This window comes from Pteropus alecto, unplaced genomic scaffold (genome assembly GCF_000325575.1).
Source record: "Pteropus alecto unplaced genomic scaffold, ASM32557v1 scaffold45, whole genome shotgun sequence".
Lineage (NCBI taxonomy): Eukaryota > Metazoa > Chordata > Mammalia > Chiroptera > Pteropodidae > Pteropus > Pteropus alecto.
In genome coordinates, this window is record NW_006442491.1 from 8052419 (window position 1) to 8078259 (window position 25841).

Here is a 25841-nt window from a genome sequence, read left to right on the forward strand (position 1 = left end):
TCAAAATCAGGAAACAACGGCCTCTGTAGAAGGAGATAAAAACACCAGACATTCAGAAGCATTTTACAAGTTTTTACTGCCCCTTTAACTTACCCATTCATTATTTTTGTATTGAAAATTTGTCTCTAAGATCAGGAACAAGACAGGATGCCTAATTTCACTTGGCTAGAGCAATTAGGCAAAAGAAAGAAATAGAAGACATCTAAATTGGAAATGAAAAAAATAAATTGTCACTTTTTGCAGACAACATGATTCTTTATATAGAAAATCCTAAAGACTCCACTCCCCCCAAAAAAAGAAACTATTAGAAATAATAAACAAAACAATAAAGTTGCAGGATGCAAAAGCAATGTACAAAAATCCATTGCATTCTTATATAGTAACAATGAAATTTTAGAAAAAGAACCGAAAAAAAAAAATTCCTTTTGCAATTGGAACAAAAAGAATAAAATACCTAGGAATAAATCTAATGAAACATGTGAAGGAACTGCATAATGGAAACTATAAGACCCTATTGAAAGAAATCAAAGAAGACACAAAGAAATGGAAAGATATTTTGTGTTCGTGGATAAGAAAAATCAACATAGTTAAAATGGCCATATTACCCAAAGCAATATACAGATTTAATGCAATTCTCATCAAAATCCCAATGGCATTTTTTAAAAGAAATAGAACAAAAAAATCATCAGATTTGCATAGAATCACAAAAGATCCCAAATAGTCAAAGCAATCCTAAGAAAAAAGAACAAGACCAGAGGTGTCACTCTGCCTGATGTCAAATTATACTACAAAGTGACAATAATTAAAACATTATACTATTGACAGAAAAGCAGACACACAGACCAATGGAACAGAATTGAGAGCCCAGAAAAAAACCCATATGTGTATGGGCCGATAATTTTCAACCAAGGAGCCAAAAGCATACAATGGAGAAAAGAAAGCCTCTTCAATATATGGTGCTGGAAATTGGAAAGCCACATGCAAAATAATGAAACTAGACTGTTATCTATTGCCACACACCAAAATTAACTCAAAAGTGATCAAAGACCTAAGTGTAAGACCTGAAACAATAAAATGCATAGAAGAAAATATAGGTACTACATTCAAGGACCTTGGTTTTAGAGAGGATTTGATGAATTTGACCTCAAAGACAAGAGAAGTAAAAGCAAAAATAAACAAAAAGGAGTATATCAAACTAAAAAGCTTCTGTATAGCAGAAGAAATCAACAAAACAAAGAAGCAACCAACTGAATGGGAGAAGATATTTGCAAACAAGATATCTGATAAGGGGTAATATCCAAAATATATAAATAACTCATACAACTGAACAACAGAAAAACAATCCAATTAAAAAATGAGCAGAGGACCTGAACAGATATTTCTCTGAAGAAGACATCCAAATGGCCAACAGACATGAAAAGATGCTCGACTTCACTAGATATTAGAGAAGTACAAATCAAAACCACATTTATCTGTAAAGATATATGCACCCTGATGTTCATTGGAGCATTATTCACAATGCCCAAAATATGGAAAACACTAAAGTGTCTTTCAATAGATGAATGGATAAAGAAGATGTGGTACATATATATAATGGAGTACTACTCAGCCATAAGAAGATGAAATATTGCCATTTGTGACAACGTGGATGGATCTTGAGATAATCATGCTAAGTGAAATAAGACAGAAAAGGCTGAGAACCATATAATTTCACTTGTGTGTGGAATATGAAACTGAAAGCAACAAGTGAATAAGACAAACAAACAAAAACTCATAGATACAGACAACGGTTTAATAGTTACCAGAGGGAAAGGGTACAGGGGTGGGGGATGGGAGTAGATAGTTAAAGGGAGTCAAACATATGGTGACAGAAGATTTGGCTTTGGGTGGCAAACACACAATACAATATATTGATGACGTAGTATTGAATTGTACACTTGAAACCTATATAATTTTATTAACTAATGTCACTCAAATAAATTTAATTTTTAAAAATTGGGATTTTTTAGTAAAATCTTTTTTAAATTAATTTATTTTTATTAGAGTGACATTGGTTAATGAAATCCAGTAAGTTTGAGGTGTACAATTTAATAGTAAGGCATACATACATTGTATTGTGTGTTCACCACCCATAGTTAAATTTCTTTCTGTCACCATACATTTGACCCCTTTTACCCCATCTACCACTCCCCTCTCCCCTCCCCACCTTACCTTTTGGTAACCACTAGTCTATTGTCCATGGCCATGTGTCTCTGTTTCTTTGTTGTTTGTTGCTTTTAGGTTTGTATCCCACATATAAGTGATATCATGTGATTTTCAACTTTTTCAATCTGGCTTATTTCACTTAGCGTGATTATTTCGAGTTCCATCCATGTTGTCACAAATGGCAGTATTTCATCTTTTCTATGGCTGAAGAATATTCCATTGTATATATGTACCACAGCTTCTTTAGCCAATCATCTTTTGTAGGACATTTCAGTTGCTTCCATGTCCTGGCCGCTGTGAATAATGCTGCTATGAACATCGATGTGAAAATATCTTTTCTGATACGGGTTTTCAAATCTTTGGGGTAAATACTCAGTAAAGGGATTGCTGGATTATATGGTAAATCGATTCTTAGGAACTTCCATACTATTTTCCATAGTGGCTGTACAAATTTGCAGTTCTACCAGCAGTGTATGAGAGTTCCTTTTTCTCTGCAGCCTCTCCAACATTTGTTATTACTTGTGCTGTTGATAACAGCTATTCTAACAGAAGTGAGAAAAAAATTGTTTCTTTTAATGGCAATAACATGATTATCCCATTGTCCCAGAGAATGCTGGAAGCTCATCAAAGTTCATGTTCTCATCTTCATGATACCAGATAGTATGTTTCCCCAGATCCCTGTGCAGTTGAGTAGAGCCATGTGACAGTTTCACTTGGTAGAAAGTGGCTAAAAGCACCATGCTACTTCCAGGTCTTCTCTGTTAAGAAAAAGAGAACAAAACAAAATGAAACAAATACAATAAAAAACTCTTTCTGTGCATGATCTTCCATGGTCTTTCCCTGTCTGATAGATATCAATGCTTAACAAAACCTTGGAATCCATATGTTGAAGCCAGCCTCTATCTGCCTTGGTCCCTGGATGACAGCATGGCGTGACTTGAACATCTGCCTATTGATTTTAAGCCATTGTATATTGTGGGTCTATTTGTTAATATGTAATATTTCACACATACTTACAGTTTTAAAAAATCCATTCTTATGTAAAATTCAAATTTGATTGGGCATCTTAGATTTTTATTTGCTGAATTTGGCCACCCAACAATAGGAAGGATCATACTTAGAGTCCTTACATATCCACACAGAAACTTGTACATGAATGTTTGGAGCAGCATTATTGATAATAACAAAGTATGGAAACAACCCAATGTCCATCAGCAGATGAATGGATGAACAAAATGTAGTTTATCCATATAATGAATATTTGGCCATAAAAAGGAATGAAGTGCTGATGCACACAACATGGATCAACTCTGAAAGTATTGTGCTAAGTGAAAGCCAGTGCTAAGTGAAAGTTAGTTACAAAAACCTACATACTGTATAAAAATTCATTCATATGAAAGTCCAGAATAGGGGAATCTATAGAGATAGAAGATAGATTGATTAGTGGTTGCTGGGATTGGGAGTAAGGTGAACAGAAGAATAGGGAGGGCAATAGCTGAAGGATATGTAGTTTCTTCTTGAGATAATAAAAGTGTTCTAAAATTAACTACAGTGATGGTTGCACAAATCTGTGAATATTCTAAAAACCATTGAATTGTAAAATTTAAATGTACAATTTATAATTATAGTATGTTAATTATATATCAATAAAGCTGTTTAAAAATAAAAGTCCTTGCCTTTAGGGGTCAGGACACAAACCTATGGCTTTGCTGAGGGCCATTCTGTATATATCCCTTCCCATCCCCATAAAAATGAACAACCCCCGGGAACTCCTTGGACACTGGCACAATATCATGCCAATAAAGACTAGAGACAAGAGGAGTCTGGTTAGAAATAAAATGGAATGTCAGGAGGAGAGAGCTATCTAACATGTTTTGTGTGATTCTATAGAGATTATGAAAATTCTGAACAGTGAGCAAACAATAAAGGTGCAATGGAAAATAAATAAATAAATACATACATACATAAATGAAAGTCCTTACTTAGCTCCATGTCCCTGCATGCTCTAGCCTCTGGGTCACTGCTCTAATCTCTTTGCTATGTATAAGAAGGTGTTAAGCATTCCAGAAAGTGTTCTTGGAAATAAGAAGTTTAAATTATGATACTGAAAAAAAAAAATTAAAAAGCAAATTAAAAACTTGACTCTTTTTGGAAGTAGTAGTTGACAAAGAATTTTTTTTAAATCTTCTGATAAAATTTTCCCTGAAAGAGTATATATGTGAGTCATGAATATGTATCTCCATAAAGCTTTTAAATTTTCTCTCTTAAAATTTGCATTATTTTCTACTACTCAGAAACAACTCCTCCAAATCCCTCTCCCTAATTAAAATAGATTAATTATACAATTTCTGTAAAGTACTTTGGAAAACATATTTTTACATTTTTATTCTAGGCAGTCACAGGATTTTCTTACTTTCTATCAATTATAGATTTCCTGTACTGTGTCAAGCAATACCACCATCTTTTTTGTTTTTTTTTAAGATCACACTCTTGATATTATCAGGAAAATTCACCTATAGAGGAGTAAAATTGGTTAAATTCTCCTATTTTATTGATAACTTTTAGGTTTTAATACTTGGCTCTGCACTTTAGATGACAATGCAATATGTTTAAAAGGTTTTTACTCATAAAAGATATGAATTTTTAAAGTGAAATAAGTCATCTATCATTTTGATTTGAAAAAAAGAAGGAATTAGAGTGATTTCATTAAACTAGTATTTTTGCCATGACTAAATGAACTTTTACTTTCCTGTTTTATTTTTTTTTAAGTTACACAAAAAAATGGGCAAAAATCTTTTTCTTTGTAGGTATCAGTGAATGAAATTAAACAGTTTTTATCACATATATTGGAACGAAGAAACTTGGTTAAAGTAATCAATAAAAGAGAAAGTGTCTTTGAAAAAAAGAAGAATCAACGTAAATTAAGAATAAAAGGAATTCAAAATAAAGATCTCTTGAAAAGAAATCAAAATTATTGTAAGTAGAATTCCCTTTCACATGTAAATTTAAAGTGACTATGTAATCTACAATCAAAATTTAGAGCTACTTTTCGAAAAGCCTTTGGATAATCAGAAATATTTATATACACAAAAGCCTTATATTTTGTCAGCTTCTATCTCCATCTTTATACTGATGAATTTATATTGATAATTAGGACTCATGGGGGGAAAATCTCCAAAATTATGTGTATAAACTTTTATCAGCTATTCTGCTAATAGAAAACCTCATACTTTAAAGAAAATTGAAATTAATGTAATACCCCTTTTTTTCCCCTAATCTAGCTATCTGCAACTCTTCCTAGTAAAGACATACCTGATTAGTGGATAAATTTTGGATGCAAGAATGGTCTAGAAAATATAAACAAGGTCTGCATAAATTCTGTGTGTAGGAGTTAACTAGTGCTCAATTACAAAATTTAAGAATCAATTTCAACATTTTATTTAAATCTCATGCATGAAATCTTACTGTTTTCTAACAGATGTATATGAATTACTATGTTACTAACATCTTATTTAAGAGAGGAAAATTTTGGCAGAGAAAAATTAAGATGATCAGTTTTTAATAGCATTATAAACGTAATATACATATTTGGATTTTAAATCTAAAGCACACACATTAAAACATTTCCTTTGATCATTTTTTGACATGTCCTACATTTTACTTAGCATAGGTCTACTGATTGGCATTTTTAGTAGAAACCACACTCAAAATACATCATCTATTTCCCATCTCGGATTTTTAATGAAACAAAGAGTAAAGACATTTATGGAGCAATCTCTTGGCAGAATCCTGTCAGGTATTTGTGGACTTTTACAGCCACTCATTTACAGATGGTTCACCTACAATTATATTGGATAATTTTTAGTAACTCTTCTTTATCAAGTTTTTTCTTAGTATTTCAATTACTTTACACAGAAACACATTTTGTTTTTGCACTAATATTTAATTAGTTTACATGTTGCTTAATTAAATTCTGTAGTTACAATAACAGTGCAACTGGTACAAACAAGCTTAGGAACAAGCACTCAGGTTTTTGGGAAGCATGCAAGGGGTGGGAACAGAGATGCACACACGTACTAAAGGAAATCCCACTAGTTGTAAGCATTTGGTGTGCTGTGGACTTCAGTAAGTTAGATAGAAAAATTAAAAAGCAATGATTAATTTCACAAATAAGGTAGGTGGAGGTTAAGCACTGTTTGAAAGAGCAAACGATGTCACCCTTCAAATGAAATCACTCTTATATGAAATCACCCATATATGAAAGTAGTTATATTATGTCTAATAATAATAAATAATAAGGTAATGCTAATTGAGTATTTTTCATATTATTTTAAGTGCTTTAACCAATTTAAGATAGGCTCCTATTGTCTTCACTTTATAAGATGTGAAACCTGCAGCACAGAAAAATAATTTGCTTAGCATCACAAAACTAATATTTGGTTAGGAAACTGAGATTTAAACTTAGATGCTCTTAACCGTTATGCCATATGCTTCTCACAAAAGTAAGTTGACACAATATCAAAAAATTTTAATCCCATGCTTCTCAAAACAGTTTTGGAAAAATATAGAACTGTATGATAAAAATACTGCAATTTCCAGAGCACCAAATTTACTTGAAGGTTTTAAGGGAAATTAAATAATTGAAAACATTTTTATTTTACAACAAACAGCTGTAATGTATGCAATAGGTTTTGAAATTCATATTTTGAATTATCAAACCTAAAACTTTGAAAAAATATCTTTCTCTCCTCCAGGCCTCTAGGGAGTGTACATGTATTCATTGCTGCCTGCATAAGTGTTCCAAGGACATTCGAGAAGCCTTATATTACAAGTCATAATATTCATTCATCGAGCTTTACATATATTAGAAAATATGTCCTTCTGACAGAAGGAAATACAGAAAAGTGATTACTGCTAATAAGAGCCATAGATAGAAATTGAGAATCAAAATATTGCAGAAGAGATGAAGATTAGTTTTGGAGCTGAAAGGACTCTTATTGATCCTACTCTCTGTTTATGAGAATCTTGCTTCGACACAGATTTTTAAATTTTTTAACTCTTAATATTTTAAGAGTAATTTTCTCCATATTTATACCAAAACACTGGTTTACTGCTCAATTGAAGAGTTGGTTCTAAATACAACATAAAAATGTTGGTATGTCTGTTACTTGGCTTTTGACAAGAAACAAATGGTATATTTAAACTGAGTTATTTGAGAAAAGTTTAATAAAGGGACTATTTATAAAGGTGCAGACAGGATGTAGAGAAACCACAACGTCCTCACTTGGTTGGAACAGCAATGGCATTACCACTCCTAGACTTGAAGAGTAACAGGGCAGTAGTGTCTACTGGAAAGCGGAGAAAGAAATCAAGAGGTATGTGGAGAGGGCTCTCTGACAGAACTGCGGCCTTAGTTCAAGAGAGAAAGCCAGCCAGCAGCAACCCAGAATAGGGAGCCAGGGAATAAAATATCCCTACCTCACTCTCTACCCTCCATCCCACCTGCTGGTGCCTTTTAGCCAAACCTAACCAGAAGCTGGAGGGAAAGGGAGTCCATTGATGCAGTCTATGTGGGTTAGTGGCCCGGGGCACAGAACAGAATGGAGTGGATCTAGACAGGCAATGAGAAGACATCTGACATACCAGGTTTTCTAGACAAAGAAAATGAAATGGCATGAACCAAAAGGGTGAAGTATTTTTAGTGGTATGTAATAGAAGCATAGTTATTAAAAATAAAATTACAGAATTTTATAATTAATTAGGGAACTTTAGAGGTCATCTAAGCTTATAATCCTGCTATGGACTGCTCTACGCAGAGTATAATGGAGCTGTTGTCCTACCTCACTGAATACTGTGGCTCATGCATATTGTTTCTAAGATTCTATTAGTTGCTTTTGGCATCACTTACAGTGATGACCCATAATAAACTTAGAGCAAACTGAAATGTTTTCTCACCTAAGGTACTAAGCCAGTGTATCAGTCAGGGTTCAAACAGAAAAAAAAAAAAAAGAACCAGTAGGAGATATGTGTTAAAGGATTTATGAATTAAGGTTTACATGATTGTGGGGGCTGGCTGGGCAAGTCCAAAATCCATCAGGTAGTTTGTCATGAAAGCTAGGCTGGAATTCTCAGTCCAGAAGCTGAGGCCACTGTTCACAGTGGAATTTTTCTTCCTCAGGGAATCCCCAGTTTCATTCTTAGAGCCTTTGAACTGATTGAATCAGGCTAACAAAAATCATCTAGGATAATCTCTCTTACTTAAGTCACCTGCTCATGAGTTTTAATAACATCTACAAAATACCTTCACAGAAACAACTAGTGTTTGATTTAATACTGAAGACTGTAGCCTAGCCAAGCAAACATATAAAATTGACCATCACAGCCAGGTATCTTCCAATTCTTATATGATAATCTAAATTTTTGAATCTAAATGTATCATTTTACATTTATTTCTATTAAATTTTATTGTGTTCATTTTATATTATTAATCCAGACGATTGATTGCATCAACCAATTCATCAGCTATTTCAGTATTCTTTTATTCAAAATTTTGATAAGCATGCCTTCCAATATTTTGCCCAAGTTCTTTTTAGAGAAATTAGCAACACAAGGCCAAGTTTAGAATCTGGAGCTCACAATAATCTACCACAAATTTCCAAAATTATATTTACCTACTGATCAACCAGATAAAAATCTACATGTTTTGAGGTTGAGAAAACAAAATTTTATTTGCCAGAATGCTTTGTACAGTGTACACTACCCTCGTTTGGGAAGGTGGCTTAATAAGCGTTTGTGGATAGAATGCAGGCAAACAACTTGCTCTGATCCCTCACCTCCCAACCCCACCCAGTACCCTGATGTCAGCTGTTTCAAAGTATTCAGAGGTGGAAAGAAATTGCACCTCAGAACCAGAAAGAGAAATCTTGTCATTTTATTTTTGCAAGAGTGAGAATAAAAGAGAATGGGATAAGAAATATGGGAAAAGTGGAAATAAAGAGCCAGAAAACTGGTGTTTGGCTGTGCCAACTTGAGAAACCAGTGAAACTCCAAAGTTGTAACTCAGCTGATATTTCTAAGTCATATATGCCTAAAATGACTATTTAAGTTGTTTTTGTTATTGGAATTAATTATCTTCTCATTCTACTATACAAAATCATTGGTAAAAATCTATATTCCTCATAAATGCTTTGTACAAGTGAATATTTGAGAGGGAGTGACAACTCAAAGTGATGTTGAGTTTTGCTGTGGGTAGATATGGAACAACCCAGAAACAGTACCTATGGAATCAGGAGTTGAGAAAGTAGAGGAAGTCATGGAGAAATAACCTTTCTTAGAGGGAGGGTTTGAACTTCACAAGCTGTGGGATGAACTAGAAATATTTGTTGCACAAGCTTAATAAACTGGCTAAACACATTGCTAAACTCAAATCTCATTCAGTTCCCATTTTAACATTTTGTACACAGGATATCATAAAAGATGAGATATAAGTCTTCTGTATAAATGCTATTCCTCAAACTGACCAGTCCTTCAGAAGAGAGAAATCAGATTTAACCTAACATTCTCAAAAAACCCTAATTCTTAATGATCGTAGCTCCTTAACCCAAGGCTTACAAATCATCATATATGATCATTTGTTCTGGAAATGAAAGAGATGAACATCAAGCTGTTTCAAGAATCTGAATATATTTCTCCACATCTTGGAAAGAGAGGAACTACTTATCTATTTTCAGTCCTCTACTACTTGTCCTTTTACCTAGAATTTCTCAAATATAACCAATAGCATTTGTGCTCCCATTACTTCAAGGCAAGATCTGCGCCTGGCATTTTATCTGTCACATAGTTAATATAAATAAATATTTACTGAATTAAATTGAATTATTTCTATATAGAGCTAGGTTGTAAACTCAAATTTTCTTACTCTAAGTTCAGCATTCTTGACAATATACTACAATATAGATGCTACATAAAAATAAGCCTTAAATTTTTAGAGTACATTTGAAGTGTTTTACTGTTGAACACAGTGCTTGCACATCCATCACATTTTTCCAAATGGCATGTTCATTTTCCCTCAGGGTATCTTATCACTATAACTTCAATAACTAATTTTCCTTTCTGAGTCAAAATTGAGTCTAATAGAGTAATTATCTCTATTAAATTGTTAGCAAGACAAATCAATAATTAATCATGTGGTAGGAACCATGGAGCCTATTCCTGCAGGCCATTGGAACACTACTTTCTATATCCTTCCTGACAAGGTTCTTCCTGGCATTTCTTCGAATTAATCATCATTAATTTCGGAGCTCAGATCACTACTGTGTTCTTGATTGGAGGGGGGGCTGTCTTGGAATCTTGCTTTAAGCTAATCTTGGCATTCTTTTTTTTTTTCTTCTAGGGTCTCTGACCAGCTAGTCTAAGTTTATCATTTGATTTTCACTTTACTGACTTTTGGAGTATATGTGGAAGATGTAAAGTACAGTGTTTTAGATGCCCCCTTCAATAAAAGACTTGCTTCCCAATTGCTGGAAGTGCAGTTTGCAGAAAGCCTTCAGCAGTCAGTTCCTTTGTCTCAGATGCAGAGCCCAATGTTATGCCTTCTTTCTGGATCTGCCCACTTCCCAGGACTAATCAATTCAATAGCATGAAGGCCCGATCATCTCAGCCTAACTTGGGATAAGTTAAAACAGCCATGTTAGCCTAGAGTACCCTGTGTAGTCAGGCAAGGGTTTAATTCAACCTGCATCACAGCTTCTCCCTCTGCCCAATCTATCTTCTTCCCCAAGCATGGTTCCCAAGGGCACTTCTTAATAACACCATGAACTCTTAGAGTTTGCTCACCAGGGAACCCAGCCTGCATGCCATTTAATACTTTCCCTATTACTGAAAGTTCTTCTTTAAATCAATACAGGTTTTATATAAATGAGTTGATTTTAAAAGAAAATTACTAAAGGTATCCTATTCTAGCAAAATGGTGGGCTAGTCCAATATGAAAATCCTGCTGCTATAAATATCTAAAGTATACCAAAATTTTTATTTATTTTTTAATGCAGAGCTGGACTCACAAGAAACTGAAATTCCCAGGTGCTAGAAATGATGAAAAATAAACATGTGAGTTGATGTTTCAACAAGCCATGATCAGAACTGGTAATGGTTGAGCCTTAGATTTTAAAATCCCAGGCTGGCAAAGTCAAAAAGACATTAGGATATTTGAAGATGGAATTGGAATGAAAATCTATGAATAGAGCTATGACTAGAGCTGTGCATGTAGTGAAAGGAAAATTTAGGAAAAACAAACAAATAACCAACCACTTTTATCGGCAAATACCAAGGAAGCTCTTCCTCCACTTAGGCTCTCACACGGAAAAATGTTTCCCTAGGAAAACCTACACCACAGCCCTGCACCTTATACAAATTTGAATTTTAATTTATGACACCTGATATTTTTGGTGAACATTTCAAGCCAATATGTTAACTTAAAATTTCCTTCAAGCAACAAGATGTTAAGTTTGGAAACCTGACAGAAGCAACACTTTGGAGAAACATTCCCACAGCTCCTACATAAAAAAGCCTTGTTGGGGACAAGCTTACAAGAAAATTTTATAAAATACACCAATTAAAAAAATTTACTCAATGAGAGTCAGTTTGCATATACACGCCCCACATACACATACTTCTGGGTACACGCACATACACACGATATAAGACATAGCACTCCAAATCTTGATATATAATAATAATGTGAAAAAAATCTATAGAATAAATATATTTTAAAATGGTTAAGAAACCATATGAAAAAAAACAAGGCATAGTGAAAAAAAGAATAGGCACCTATGCAAAAGAACCAAATAGAACTAAGAAAAAAGAAAAATATGTTCATTTAAATTAAGTGAGTATAGGTTAAACAGAATATTAAACACTATAGAATAGAATAGTAATAAATCTAATGAAAGATCAGGAGAAATTGCCATGAATGCAGCCCAGAAAGAAAATATGAGTAAGGAGAGAGACTCCTAGATTAAAATAGAAATATCATACTCAGATATATTCTATTTGCAAGAGATATACTTAAAACATGACACAAAAAGACTGCACGTAAATGAATGAAAATGATAACCCAGGTGATACTAAGAAAAGAAAGCTGGTATTAATTTCAGACAAAATAGACTGCAAGGTAAAGGCATTAAAAGAGAGAAAGAGCATCACCACATACTATTGAAATGAACAATACACAAGGATATGATATCTATGTTGAAAACTTCAGGAAAATCTATTAAACCATGAGTATAGAGTTTGGCAAAGTTACTCAATTTTAAAATTAATACATAAAAATTAAAACATTACATGAAATAAAAACAAATCAAAATGAAATTACTAAAATATGATTTAAAATAGTAATAAAAACTAAAAATATCTAAGAATAAATCTAACAAAAGATATACAAGATATTTGAGAAAAGGAAAATTGTAAAACTATTGAAGAAAAAATACCAGAATAAAGAGTTACTATGTTTATGAATGAGAGTCTCAAAATTCGTTCTTGCCATATTAATTTTAAAATTGTCCAAGGGGATTTTCATGGAATCTGACAAACTAATTCTAAAAGTAGTATGAAAACAAGTCTAAAAATAGCCAAGATCGTTTTGAAGTAGAATGAGAAGTAGAACTTGCACTACTAGATACTTACTATAAAATATTTATATAAACAATACAGTGTTAGCACATGGATTCAAAAATAGAAAAGAGTCTAGAATCACTCTCATATATACAGAGGAAATGGGTGTGTGACCTAGATGGATTACATATTAACTGGAAAAGGATAAACCAATTGTACATAGGTTAATTGATTCTCATTTGGAAGAAGATTAAGATCAGATCTCATCCTCATATACAAAAGTAAATTCTAGGTGGCTTAAAGAACTAAATGTGAATATCAAAGCTTTAATTATTTTAGAAAAAATATGATATTGGCATATATCATATGCCAAAAGACAAAAATAAAACCATAATGGTAAAATTCATAACTTTTATTTTTATTATAAAAAAATTATAGAGTGTAAAAAAACCCCCAAAAACTGGAAGGAGGTATTGAAACAAATACAGTCAACAAAGAATTAGTATTTAGTTGTATAAAAAAACACTTAATCAATTGGAAAACAGATAAAAAATGAGAATATGATATAAATAGACAATTTTTTGAAGAGGAAATCAACCAATGGCCAGTAAAATATACTTTTCATTAGTAATTGCAGAAATGCAAATTTCATAGCAAAAATTTACCACTTTACATAGATGAGCAAAGCTAGGTCAGATAACCCCATGAGTGATCCAGAATGTGATGAAATAGGAACCCCTATACATCATCAGTGAGAGTTTAAGTTTGGTACGCCTCTTTGAAGAGTAATTTGGTAATATCTAGTAGAGTTTAAGATGCATATACCCCACACTCAGCACATGTGTTTTTAGAAGTATATCCTGGAGAAATTCTCATACCTCTGTATAAGAAAGTGAGTGCAACAATTTCCATTGCAGAATTGGCTTTTGGTAGCATAAAAGTGGAAAAAACTAATGTCCCTGAAATGGATAGGATAAATAACGCAGAAATTAATTAATAAACTGGTCTATTAATACAAAGAATTTGACCAGACAGTTGGCACTGATTTAGGTGAATGAATGAGATCTACTTGTATCCGGATAGTTGGATAAATCTCAAAAAGTGAACAATCAAGTTGCAAAAATATATAGAGTATGATGCTATTTATATAAAGTATAGAAATAATATTGGCTATATATATATATATATATTGAAAGGGCTACACAGCAACTTCAGGAAGATAGCTCTACCTCCTAAGATGGAGCAAGGGAAAATTATACTGGGAGGAGGTTTTGGGTGTGTCTATAACATCATTTCCTTACAGGGATACCTAAAACAAGGCAAAATATTGCCATATATTAAATTGTGTGTGTGAAAGGAGAAGGTTATATTTTACTTACTGAATTTTTCTTTTTTATGATTGAAATATTTCATGGTTAATTTTTTAAAGAAAAAAATGGAAATAAGTATCACTTGCCACAAAAAGAATCTAAGTATGAATATATATTAAATATATTAACTATCAATTCTAAAGTTTGTATGTGTACCACTTAAAATTATCTTATGTACCCTTTGGGAAATAGTAACCTAAGGTGGTACAAATAAGCAAGTGCACCTAAGTGTCAATCCAGCCACTTTCAGTAGGCACTCTTGCCTCCCAGAGGGCCATGAGTACAACATGTCCCATCTTCCTCTTGCCCTTCTACTTCCTCTCATTACTGAAGGGCTTGTCACAATCCAAGGCCTCCCACTAGCAATTGCTTCTTATAAAATCATGTCCAAACCAATTAGATCAGGTACTGGCAGGTGTGTATAATGATGCTCTGAATCATCAAGACCAGGTTAAATCATGCTCATTATCTTCTGCTAGGGAAAGTAAAAGAATATATTGTATACTTTTCAGATAGATTTCTATCAGAAAACAGTCAAAATAAAAAAGAAAGATGACTCGCCTAATGGGAAAAATGATTTATATGAAACACATTTCTCAATAATGTCAGATAAATGAAGTATTACTATAAATAAACAACCCTTTGTTTAAAATACTTATAAAAATTATAAGAAATTTATTTTTTAAATATATTTAGGACCAATTTTGCAAAATCTCACCAGTTGATAGTAATTTTCTGTTTATCACATGGTCTGCATATGATGTAACTCTGAGGAGTATGAGCATAGACTCTGGAGTCAGACTGCCTAGATTTGAATTTTATCTCGCAGGTTCCAACTGTATGACCTTGGGCAGGCTACTTAACCTCTCTGTGCCTACATCACCTCATCTGTAAAATAGAAATGATAATAGTTCCTACTTCCAACAGTCAATGAGAAAATTGCCTGGTGCCTAAGTACTTTATAAATGTTAGCTCCTATTATAACATATCTTGGTTTTGCTTCTTGTTTTATAATCCATATCTCTTTCTGCTAAATGAAGAGTTTTAGATAGTAAATTAAATCTTTGTAAGTTGGAATCTCTGTTATTTCAAGTTTTCCTCAGCAGATATTTGAATAGGAATTTTTTTTTTTTTTACTTCTAATACACTTTGTCTACCATATACTAGCAAGTAATACCACTGGAGGTATTTATGTTCAATGACAATGATCTGGAGAGAGTATGAATAAATTTGATTTCTGTAAATATCCGTGCTCTTATTCAAGTGTATTTGAGTTGATTGTAGCTTTATTTGACTAAATTCTTTCCTGAGTCATTCTTTCTTGGATGGAATGTTATTTTTAGTAATGGATTGTTTTCTCCCTCCTTATCTGGGGTTATATCTTCCTGGTACATATTAAGGGCAAATGTGAAGTGCTCTTCTGATGCATTATTTAGAAAACCAGAAGCTGGAGCTGGTTTGTATTAAATAAAATAGAAATTAGATAAGAAAGACACAGTGTCTGTACAAGCAAGATTTTATGCAGGGGAAAGGATTTCCCCTTTTTATCTCTTTGTATCGTTTTAATGTGAAAGCACTTGATTTTTAGTCCGACTAAAAGGTATTCATCGCCTAGTTCCACTGTTAATTTCTTTAACTCTTAATCATCCTTCATGTGGTTCATGATGTAATTATAACTTGAAATTCAAAATAATAAATTTATTAGTTTTTTTCCTTTTATTTTTCTAGATGATTTAGATGGTATTTATTTGTTTAAATGTTAAGGTTTTAGATTTTGTGGTGAAACATTAAACAAATGAGGAATGCAAGATAGGGCAAAGGAGCTGAGCTAAGATATGATTTCAGGAAAAGTTTCAAGCTTTCAAGAGTGAATTGCCCTACTTCCAGTCATGATAGTGTAATAGGTAGACATTGTTCTCACCTCCTCTCACAACTACATCAAAATTACAAATAAATTACAGAAGAGCTGTCATTGAGAGTCGCCTAAGATCTGGCTGAACAGAAGTCCTACAACTGGAGACATACATAAGAGGCCACCTCGAGACTGTTAGGAGGGGCAGAGATGTGAAACAGACTGGTCCCACAATTAAATGTGGCAGTTGAGAATTGGGAGGCCTATCTCAGCTGCAGAGGTCTCCCCCCACCAGAGGAGCAAGGGGTCCAGACCCTACACTGGGTCCCCCAGACCAGAGTTCCAGTGCCAGAAAGAGAAGTCCCCAAAACTCTCAAACCAGTGGAGATTGTGGATGAGTTAGAAAGAGGGCTGCGTGAGTCACAAATTTCCTCTTAAAGGGCCCATGCATGGACTTACTTGGTGACAGACTCCCTTGCTTTGAGCTCCAGCACTGGGGCAGCTTCTCAAAGAGTGACAGGAACATACAGGGAGGGATTGAATTGTCTGGCTTCAGGGAAAGGGCTGGAGGGGCAGCTTTCTCCCAGACAGAAGTGCTAGCAGAAGGTATTGTTCCTTTGTTGAGCCCTCCCTACTCCAGGAATGCAGACACAGGCAGCTACCATTTCTGAGTTCCATCAACCTGGCTAACATAGGTCACCCCACCCTGAGAACTCTGAGAACCCTGCTCCCTGAGAACCTTGCTCCACTCAACTTGCTGGCCTACCCAAGCCGCCTCCACTGTTTTTTCCATATAAATGGCCTGTCTTGGTTTATGCTGCAGACTTTCCTAAAATCTCTCAAAGGTTCACAAAACTCAGACAAGCAACATCTGGCCTTGGCGTGCTCCATATCTCTTGCTGAGCAATTCTAAGCCCAGCACAGGTGGCGGCCATCTGTGATTTGCTTGGTGTCTCTTGCCAGATGGCCCCAGATAGTGCACAGATTGTCACTGAACTTGGCCTGTAGTTGGATCCCTCCCAGGGGGGCCCTTGGGCTGACACACAATGTAGTTGGCTTCCACCAGACCCAAAGCACCACCTAGGGCTGCATCCAAGGACATACCCAAAGAGCAGACTGGACAGGCAACAGAGTTCTGCTAAAGTAAATCCTGCTCCACAGGGTTGGCTCCTCACAGGCCAGTCCTCACAACTAATCAGCCCAAGGGTCAGTCCCTCCAATTGATGTGCAAACAGCAACCAAGGCTCAACTACAACAGGAGGGCACACACAACCCATACAAGGGACACACCTGGAGCACCAGGGAGACTGTGCCACTGGGCCCCATAGGACACTTACTACATAAGGCCTTTCTACTAAGACCAGGAGATTTAGGAGGCCTAACTAATACAGAGAAGCAAACACAAAAAGGTGCCAAAATGAAGAGACAAAGAAACATGTCCCAAATGGAAGAACAGAACAAAATTCCAGAAAAAGAGCTAAACAAAATGGAGACAAGCAATCTATCAAATGCAGAGTTCAGAACACTGGTTATAAGTGTGTTCAATGAACTTAGGGGAAGAGTAGATTAACTCAGTGGGAACTTTAATGAAGAGATAGGAAACATAAAAATAGAGATGAAAAAAAGATAAAAAGAACCAGTCAGAAATGAAGAATACAATAACTTAAATGAAGAATACATTACAAGGAATCACCAGTAAATTAGATGAAGCAGAGGATCAAATCAATGATTTAGAAGATAAGGTAGCATAAAACGCCTAATCAGGACAGCAACAGGGAAGAAGAATCCAAAAAATGAGGATAGTTTAAGAGACCTCTGGGACAACATCAACTGTATTAACATTCACATCATAAGGATATCAGAAGGAGAAGAGAAAGAGCAAGGAATTGAAATATTTGAAGAAATAATGACAGAAAATTTTCCTAATCTGGTGAAAGAGATAGACATACAACCCTAGGAAACTCAGAGAGTCTCAAACATGCACCCAAAGAGGTCCACACCAAGACACATCATAACTAAAATGCCAAAGTTTAAAGACAAAGAGAATCTTAAAAGCAGCAAGAGAAAAGCAGTTACTTACCTACAAGCGAATTCCCATATGACTGTCAGCTGATTTCTCCACAGAACCAGGCCAGAAGGGATGGGCAATGAAATATTCAAAATGATGAAAAGCAAGGACCTACAACCAAGATTACTTTACCCAGCAAAGCTATAATTTAGAATTGAAGGACAGGTAAAGAACTTCTCAGAGAAGAAAAAGCTAAAGGAGTTCGTTACCACCAAACAAGAAATGTTAGAGGGACTTCTTTAAGAAGAAAAAATATATATATCAAAAAGATGATTAATAAAATGGCAATAACTATATATCTGTCAATAATTACTTCAAATGAAAAAGGATTAAATGCTCCAATTGAAAGATGGGGTGGCTGAATGGATAAGAAAACAGGACCCTTACATATGCTGCCTACAAGAGATTCTCTTTAGCTCAAAAGACACACATAGACTTAAAGTAAAGGAACGGAAAAAGATATTTCAAGAAAATGGAAAGGAAAGGAAAGGAAAAAGATATTTCATGAAAATAGAAATGGAAATTTCATGAAAATGGAAATCTGATGTAGCAATACTTAACCAGACAAAATAGACTTTAAAACAAATTCTATAACAAGAGACAAAGAAGGACCCAGTAATCCCACTTCAGGGTATTTATTCAAAGAAACCCAAAATGCTACTTTGAAGGGGCATGTGCATCCATTTGTTCATTGCAGCATTATTTACAATAGCCAAGATTTGGAGGCAACTTGGGTGTCCATCAATGGATGAATGAATAAAGAGATGGTACCTATATACAAAGGAATATTACACAGCCATAACAAAAATAAATTAAAAAGAATGAAATCTTGACATCTACAACAACATGGATGGACCTAGAGGGTATTGTGCAGTGGGAGTCAGAGAAAGACAAATGCCACAAAATTTCTCTTATACATGGAATCGAAGGAGCAAAATATACAAACAAAACAGAAACAAACTTATAGATACAGAGAACATTTCGAGGGTTGCCAGATGGGAAGGAGATTGGGGGAGGGGTGAAAGAGAGGAAGGGATTGGACTTCAAGGAGCACTGTAATGTTGTAAAAGGGTGTGTGTTTGTGTGGGGGGGTTGAGGGGTGTGTGGCTCTAAGGCTGACTCTCCCTTTAATCAGTTTTCCCCAACTGTTAACTGGTGGTATGTTTTGAAAATTGTGCAGTGTTATATAAATTTTTGAGAAATATCGTTATTATAGTAGGTAAAGTTCTGTTTCTCTATTTTCTCTAACCTATAAAATTTAATCTGAGCCCCCATCTCACAAGGCAAGTTGTTGATTTTCTCCAGGTGCCTTCCCCAAGGTTCTAGGTATGGCACACTTACCCTGCCTTCTTTTATTCCTGATGCTTATCCCAGCAGTTCTGTCAGGACAGAAAGGTCTTAGAAAGGTTCTTGGAGAGAAGGAGGGAGCCTAGAGCAGAGTAAAATTTTCACCTCCAATCTTAGGATCACATTGGTCATCTCAGAGATGCCTATTGCTTATGTCCTTATGTTCTCTTAGAATTTTATGGCACTGAAGGTTATAGGCCATGCTCAGACAAGGGAGTCTGAGAACTGAAAGCCTGATATCTAAGATCCAGCCGTTGTTGTACATTAGGCAAACCCTTCTTGGAGGCCTTACTTCCTGCCTTCTGCTTGCAGGACTTTACATCCCTTTCCCAGACTGGGAACATTTCTTTCCTTCCTACCATAAGAAACATCTCTCTGTCTCTTCCCCCTCCAGACTCTCTCACAGAAGATTTAAGGGTATTTTTGTAAGCAGATTCTACCTTCTGACCAGCCAAAGGGGAGGTGATCTTGAAATGCAGAGGTTAAAAAATAAGAACAAAACTTAAACCGATATGCTAGCGTATTATTTTTTAAAATATAAAACATAAAAATAATGCTACTTTTCCTTGTTTTTCACATATAGTAAAAAAGCGAGCAAAGAAAAATTTCACAGATGAAGGAGACCAGCTATTTAAGATGGGCATCAAGATTCTCCAGCAATCTAAAAGCCAAAAACAAAAAGCAGAGTAAGTCTTTATCCAGTTACATAAGCTAAGTTAAATTTCCAGGTTGAGAAAAAAGAACAATCCAAAATCTAATTTGTTGTTAAAAGTTTATTGGGGATGCGAATGTTTGTTATGTTGATTGTGGTAATGATTGCATGGCTGTAAACTTATTAATTGTTCACTTTAAATATGTATACTTTAGTATACTTCAATTAAAGCTCAATGAAGTTGAAAACTAAAAAAGTAATAATAAAAATAAAAAGTTTATCGGGATGACAAATAAGCTTACTTGCCCATAATTTGTTTTTAATAGGATCGAATAGTCTTTAAAGAATCCCACAAATTATCAGTAAAGAAATAGAAGAATTGTATGTAAAATTGTAGTTCCTATACATTAAGTGAAATACAGAATTAAGGCACTTATCTGAGCATTCAGGTAAAAATATCCTGTTTTGGCTTTAGTTTATTAACTTTTACAAATGAAATTAAGTATATGTTATTTGAATTAGAGTATTTGTTGTTTTAGACTGCTTTATTCTGCCTAACTGGGCATTTGTGTACCATTTTCTGTTTTTCAAAACCCTTCATGTATGTGATCCCATTTTATCCTCAGAACAGCCTTAATATTTAAAAGAGCCTCATTCTTCCCCCTTTAAAAAGTTGAGGACAGAGATTCAAGGATGTTAAAGTGAGGTGATCACAAATACACCACTGGGAGGGGACCAAACGGTGCCCATATGGTCTCATTCCATGTCCATTGTTTCTCTTTTCATTTGTTTAATTTGTCTAAAGGGGAGTCAGAAATGACTTCTCCCCTCAGTAGAGGGGCACAACATGAAGTCACTCCTCAAGTCTCTAGTGAAAACTTTGGATCAAATCCTAGCTCAACTATTTACTGGCTGTGTGATCCTGGGCAAGTTACTAAACTTCCTTTTGCCCTGAATAATACAAACAAGCTCTTAGAACAATGCCTGACACATAGTAACCAGGAGATAAGCATTTTTAAAAAATCTCTAGTCCTCTAACCGATAGTGGAAATTGTGAGAAAAAAGAAAGCAAGCATGTCTTGACCCAATAATAGAAAGAATGAGCTCTGAATCCCCAACAAGGAAGCATCTTTTATTTTCACACAGATTAGGCATACCAGTGCTGGAAGAAGCATCCCAGAGCTGTAGTAGCCAGCCCTACATAGGGCAACAGCAGAGTCCATGAATTCTTTCTTAAAATTTGAAGTGAGAAGAAGACTATAAGAGTGTAGAGGATGAGGGAGCATTCAACTATGAAACTGGTTATAACGACATCCTCGATTTCTGTTTATTAGCGCATATTCTGTGTTAGTCAATGTTCCAGACATTTATGTGTGTAATATTATTCATTGCTTACAATTATATTATTAGACATAGACTATTATCTCACAATTATGGAGGAGGAAATGGAAGGTCAAAAAGATTCTGTAATTCCACCAAAGTCGACAAGAAAGAAGTAAGGGAGTCGGTCTTATTTATTTATTCAATCATTCATTAACTTAGCCTCTTTGTATGTATGAGGGGAAAATTATTGAAAAAGTCAGTGCTATTAGAAATGCATATGTTAAGCAAGCATGTCGGGGAAACACAAACTTGTCTGAAGGAGTCAAGAAGCCTCAGTGACAGCTAGGGTTAACTGTCACTATGAATTATTCCCCATCAGCAAAGAATATTTGAAGATATGCTGCCCCACACCAAGTTTCTAATTGTTCTAGGGATACATTTAGCTCCACTCCCTTCCCTAGCACCCAATTTAGCATCCAATACCAGATCCTTTAAAGATAATCCAGATATGCAACTGAACTGTTTTGGAATCTGCCCATGCTGCCCAGTTCTCCTACTTCTCTCTTGGGGATTGCAGTCTAGACCTTAATCCTACCTAATTTACCAACAACTTTCTGCAATCCCGGGTCCTGCTTCTAGTATTCTTTATATCACCTTGGACTTTCCTGACAGAGGACCTAGATACCTACCCCTCCACCGGACTCAAAGACACACAGAGGGATTGGTTTTGCCAACTTTGCTGCTCCCTGGGACCAGTGAATGAATATACTGCTGGCTCCTGCAGCCCATCTCAGATTTCTCTGCTCTGGTCCATTTTAGCACCCTTATAGTCTGAGCATCCAAGCAGGCTATGTAGTTGCAGCAGCAAGCTATGTGGCATAAGGGCTTCAGGGAATCTGTATCCTGATGTCAAGTCTATCTCTGAATGCCAAACATTTGCATTCATTGACCTTTGACACCTTCTATCTTATTATTTGCCTTCCTGTCCCCAGAATCTCAGCTTGCTCTGACCATAATTAGTTTCTTTCTTAACCTCCTGGCTTCTTTTTGTTTCACTGCAATCTACTCTCTGTTTTGCCATCCAGGACCTTAATGCCTACCTGGATATCACTCAGTTCCAGACCTTTTTGTCCATTCTATTCTGTTCCAGCCTTTGACTCAAAGCAGGTTATTTTAACATCAGCCTGGACTGGTGGTACATAAAGCTGAGTCTCCTGTTCCTTCTGAGTTGGTAGCACTGGTAGATTTGTGTGTTTTTTCTTGCATTTGAGTCAAGATCACAGGAAGAGGATAATGCTTTTTGGTCTTACCACTACTAAAAAAGAAGTTATAAAAGTAAAAATAAATCCCAAAAATACTCTCTGTCTCTGACACAAGTTTTAACCTTGCAAAGCTTTCCATCTCTACTTGTTATATAGATCAGGTCCATGTGATTTCTGACCGGCTCAGAAAAATACAGTGTTAGGCAGTCCTATGGCATCTATATTTGTAATCACTAGACTTTCACACCATTTACCCACTAATTATGATACTATATGGCTAAGTGTAGAGACAGAAGAGAGAAAGAGCAATCAGGGGGATTTTTTTATAAACTATATAAATGTCTAACCAATGTACTGTACACTTGAAACTAATAATAAAATAAAATTTTAAAAAATATACATACCCTAAAAGAAACAAACTTTAGAACCTATACAATAGTAATAATAATAACAATAATAATAATAATAGTTAAATTTATTAAGTACTTATCTGTGCCAGGGGCTATGCCAAGCACTTTATGTGGATTATCTTTTCGAATCTTCCCAGCAACCTTATGAAATAGGTGCTGTATTACCCCCATCCCATAAATGAGAAAGGTGCAAGGAAGTTAAATAACTTGCCTGAAGCTCTCAAAATAATAAGTGGAGGAGCCAGGATTTGAACCCAGGCGGTCAGACTCTAGAGCCCTAATAACCATTAGTTTTTGTTTGGTTATTGTTTTTCCACACAGTCTTGCTTTGATGTACTGAGGAATATGTTCTGTTTTAGAAAATTACTTCAGAATATTAAGGGAACTGTTGTTCTCATAATAATAACTTCCTAGATGTGACATTCTAGTTTCGATTACTTTTAATTGATTTTTATTATATTGTTATATACTTCATAGTTCATTTTATAAAACAAATACTCATATAATGGGGGTTGCCATGGTAAAGTTCGCTATTTTAGGACAAGTGACTCAATTTTTCACTTTATTTGGTGCATAAGCTTGAAGCTTAATGTATCGTATATATTTCTCCTTTTTAGCAGCTTCAGTATTTGTCAGATATATTTGAAATTATAACCTTAGACTAATCTAAGAATAAAAAAAAATCTACTAATCTGGAGATGTAATGGACTTCAGCAAAACTGTATTTTTAGTAGCAGTGAAAATTAGGCCCTACTTGTTAGAAGTAGTATGAAGGAGGGAGCAGGAAATTTCGTATTTGAAAATCAGACTTCTAACTTCACCTTTTTGAAACAGAGCCTACATATTCTTTGCCAAAGCAGCTGACATGGGACACTTAAAAGCTATGGAGAAAATGGCTGATGCTTTGCTATTTGGAAATTTTGGCATGCAAAACATAACAGCAGCTATTCAATTATTTGAGTCCTTGGCTCAAGAAGGATCATGCAAAGCCCAAAACGTGAGTTTTGAAAGAAAATTAAATCTTAAATAGCTTAAAAATCCTGAAAAAACTATAGACAAGTAACATGTGAAAGGAGCTGGGTAATAACATTCCCACTCTACTGTGTGAACCCAGTCTGAGGGAACTTACTTGTAATGAACTGAGATAGTGTCAGCGCAGAGACACAGCAGCAGCCCTGGGCAAATTCTTATAGTTACATGGGTGACTTTTAGGAATGGAACAACACTGCTCTCTAATCCACCTTTCCATAGTCCATGTCTAAGTATGTGTTTTGAGATAATTTGAGAAATCTGAACCTTTAACATAGTAATATTTTATATCAAATATATTCACCTATACAAAGAAACAAGAACTAAATTTATTTCCTTAGAATAATGTTTTTCTTGTTTTAAAATTTGAAATATTTTGTAAGCTAAATATATTTTTTCTATTTTAAGAAATGTATTTTATTTTATTCCAAGAGTAACCTAAGTATTTCATAGAAAATCTAGAAAACAGCAGAAAAAATGATATGTGCACTTGCATTCTAACTAGAATGATGTAAAGAGAGGAAGAAGCCAAGGAAAAATACAAAGCAGTTCTAATAGTAGTTGAGTCAGGATAGTTGGAGTTGAAAAGACTTAAGTCCAAATCTACTCTGCCACTTGCTCAATGTATAGCTATGTAACAAAACTCTTTCTCCTTCTTCTTCATGAGAATTTGACCTTTGGCTTATTCCCTCATTCTGTTTCCCTGGTAATTTGATAGGAATAAAATGTTAACTGTGTTTCTAGGTAGCTTTGCTTATGATTGAAATGACTTCTGATTGGCAAACTTCCATTGAACTGTGAGAAACTATAATAAACTATTAATACTTTATGGCGGTAGTGATTTTTATGAGGACCCTGGACATTGCATCCATGGAATTGTTACATGGGGAATGAGATTTTTATGTTAGGGTGGCTCCCATCCCCACCCAGTGTGGATCTTACGCCTTGAGTCTGAGCCATCATCTGAGAGACCAAAGATGATGGCTGCTGGAAGATTGTGCAAACTGCTGCAAGGATTTTCACAGAAAGGAAAGCCTGATGTTACCTTCTGGCAAACTGTGGTTCCTGTGCTATATCCACCTGAATAGACTGGTGGCAAATGTAGCTTATGGGAGTTTTGCGAGTCTTTATGTTTAGTTGAACTGGAAGTTGAACCAGAAGCCCCCTGATGGTGGGGCAATTTAATTTTTATCTGTAGAGTTAGGATAATGACAAAATATTAGGTACCGTTGTCTGTATGGTTCATTGCTGTATCTCTAGTATTATTAGATGATATTATTTTTAGTGGTGGACATGATGGTAACATTTAGTCTGTCTTGGAACTTTATATTTTTGGTTAGCCAAACATGGAGAATAATTTTCATATTTTATTATAACACATAAATCTGTTTACTGTTTTTTAAATATAATTATTTTATATTTAATTTCAAAAAAGTCCCTGGGGTAAAAGTAGTATTCAACAATTTAAATTAATTAAAATTATACAGACATTTAAAATGATGATGAGATATAGCAGTGAACCATACAGACAACAGTATCCAGTATTTTATCATTATTCTAACTCTACAGATAAAACTTAGATTGCCCCACCATCAGGGGACTTCTTGTTCAACTAAATGTACCTGGTATAAGAAATATAATTAATTAATTATATATTTATATATTGATTGATTATATATTTATTAATAATATATTTATATAATTATATAAGTATA

At 34.7% G+C, this 25841-nt stretch overlaps 1 protein-coding gene across 1 annotated transcript in view; it reads left to right on the forward strand.

The window, feature by feature from the left end:
- Positions 1–25841, forward strand: part of SEL1L2 (SEL1L2, ERAD E3 ligase adaptor subunit) — a 113356-nt gene that overhangs the window by 32816 nt on the left and 54699 nt on the right. Inside the window, exons 3-5 of the mRNA XM_006921578.2 lie at positions 5013–5181; positions 20034–20136; positions 23932–24094. Of these exons, the coding sequence (XP_006921640.1) occupies positions 5013–5181; positions 20034–20136; positions 23932–24094 (435 nt within the window). The remainder of the gene's footprint in view (positions 1–5012; positions 5182–20033; positions 20137–23931; positions 24095–25841) is intronic.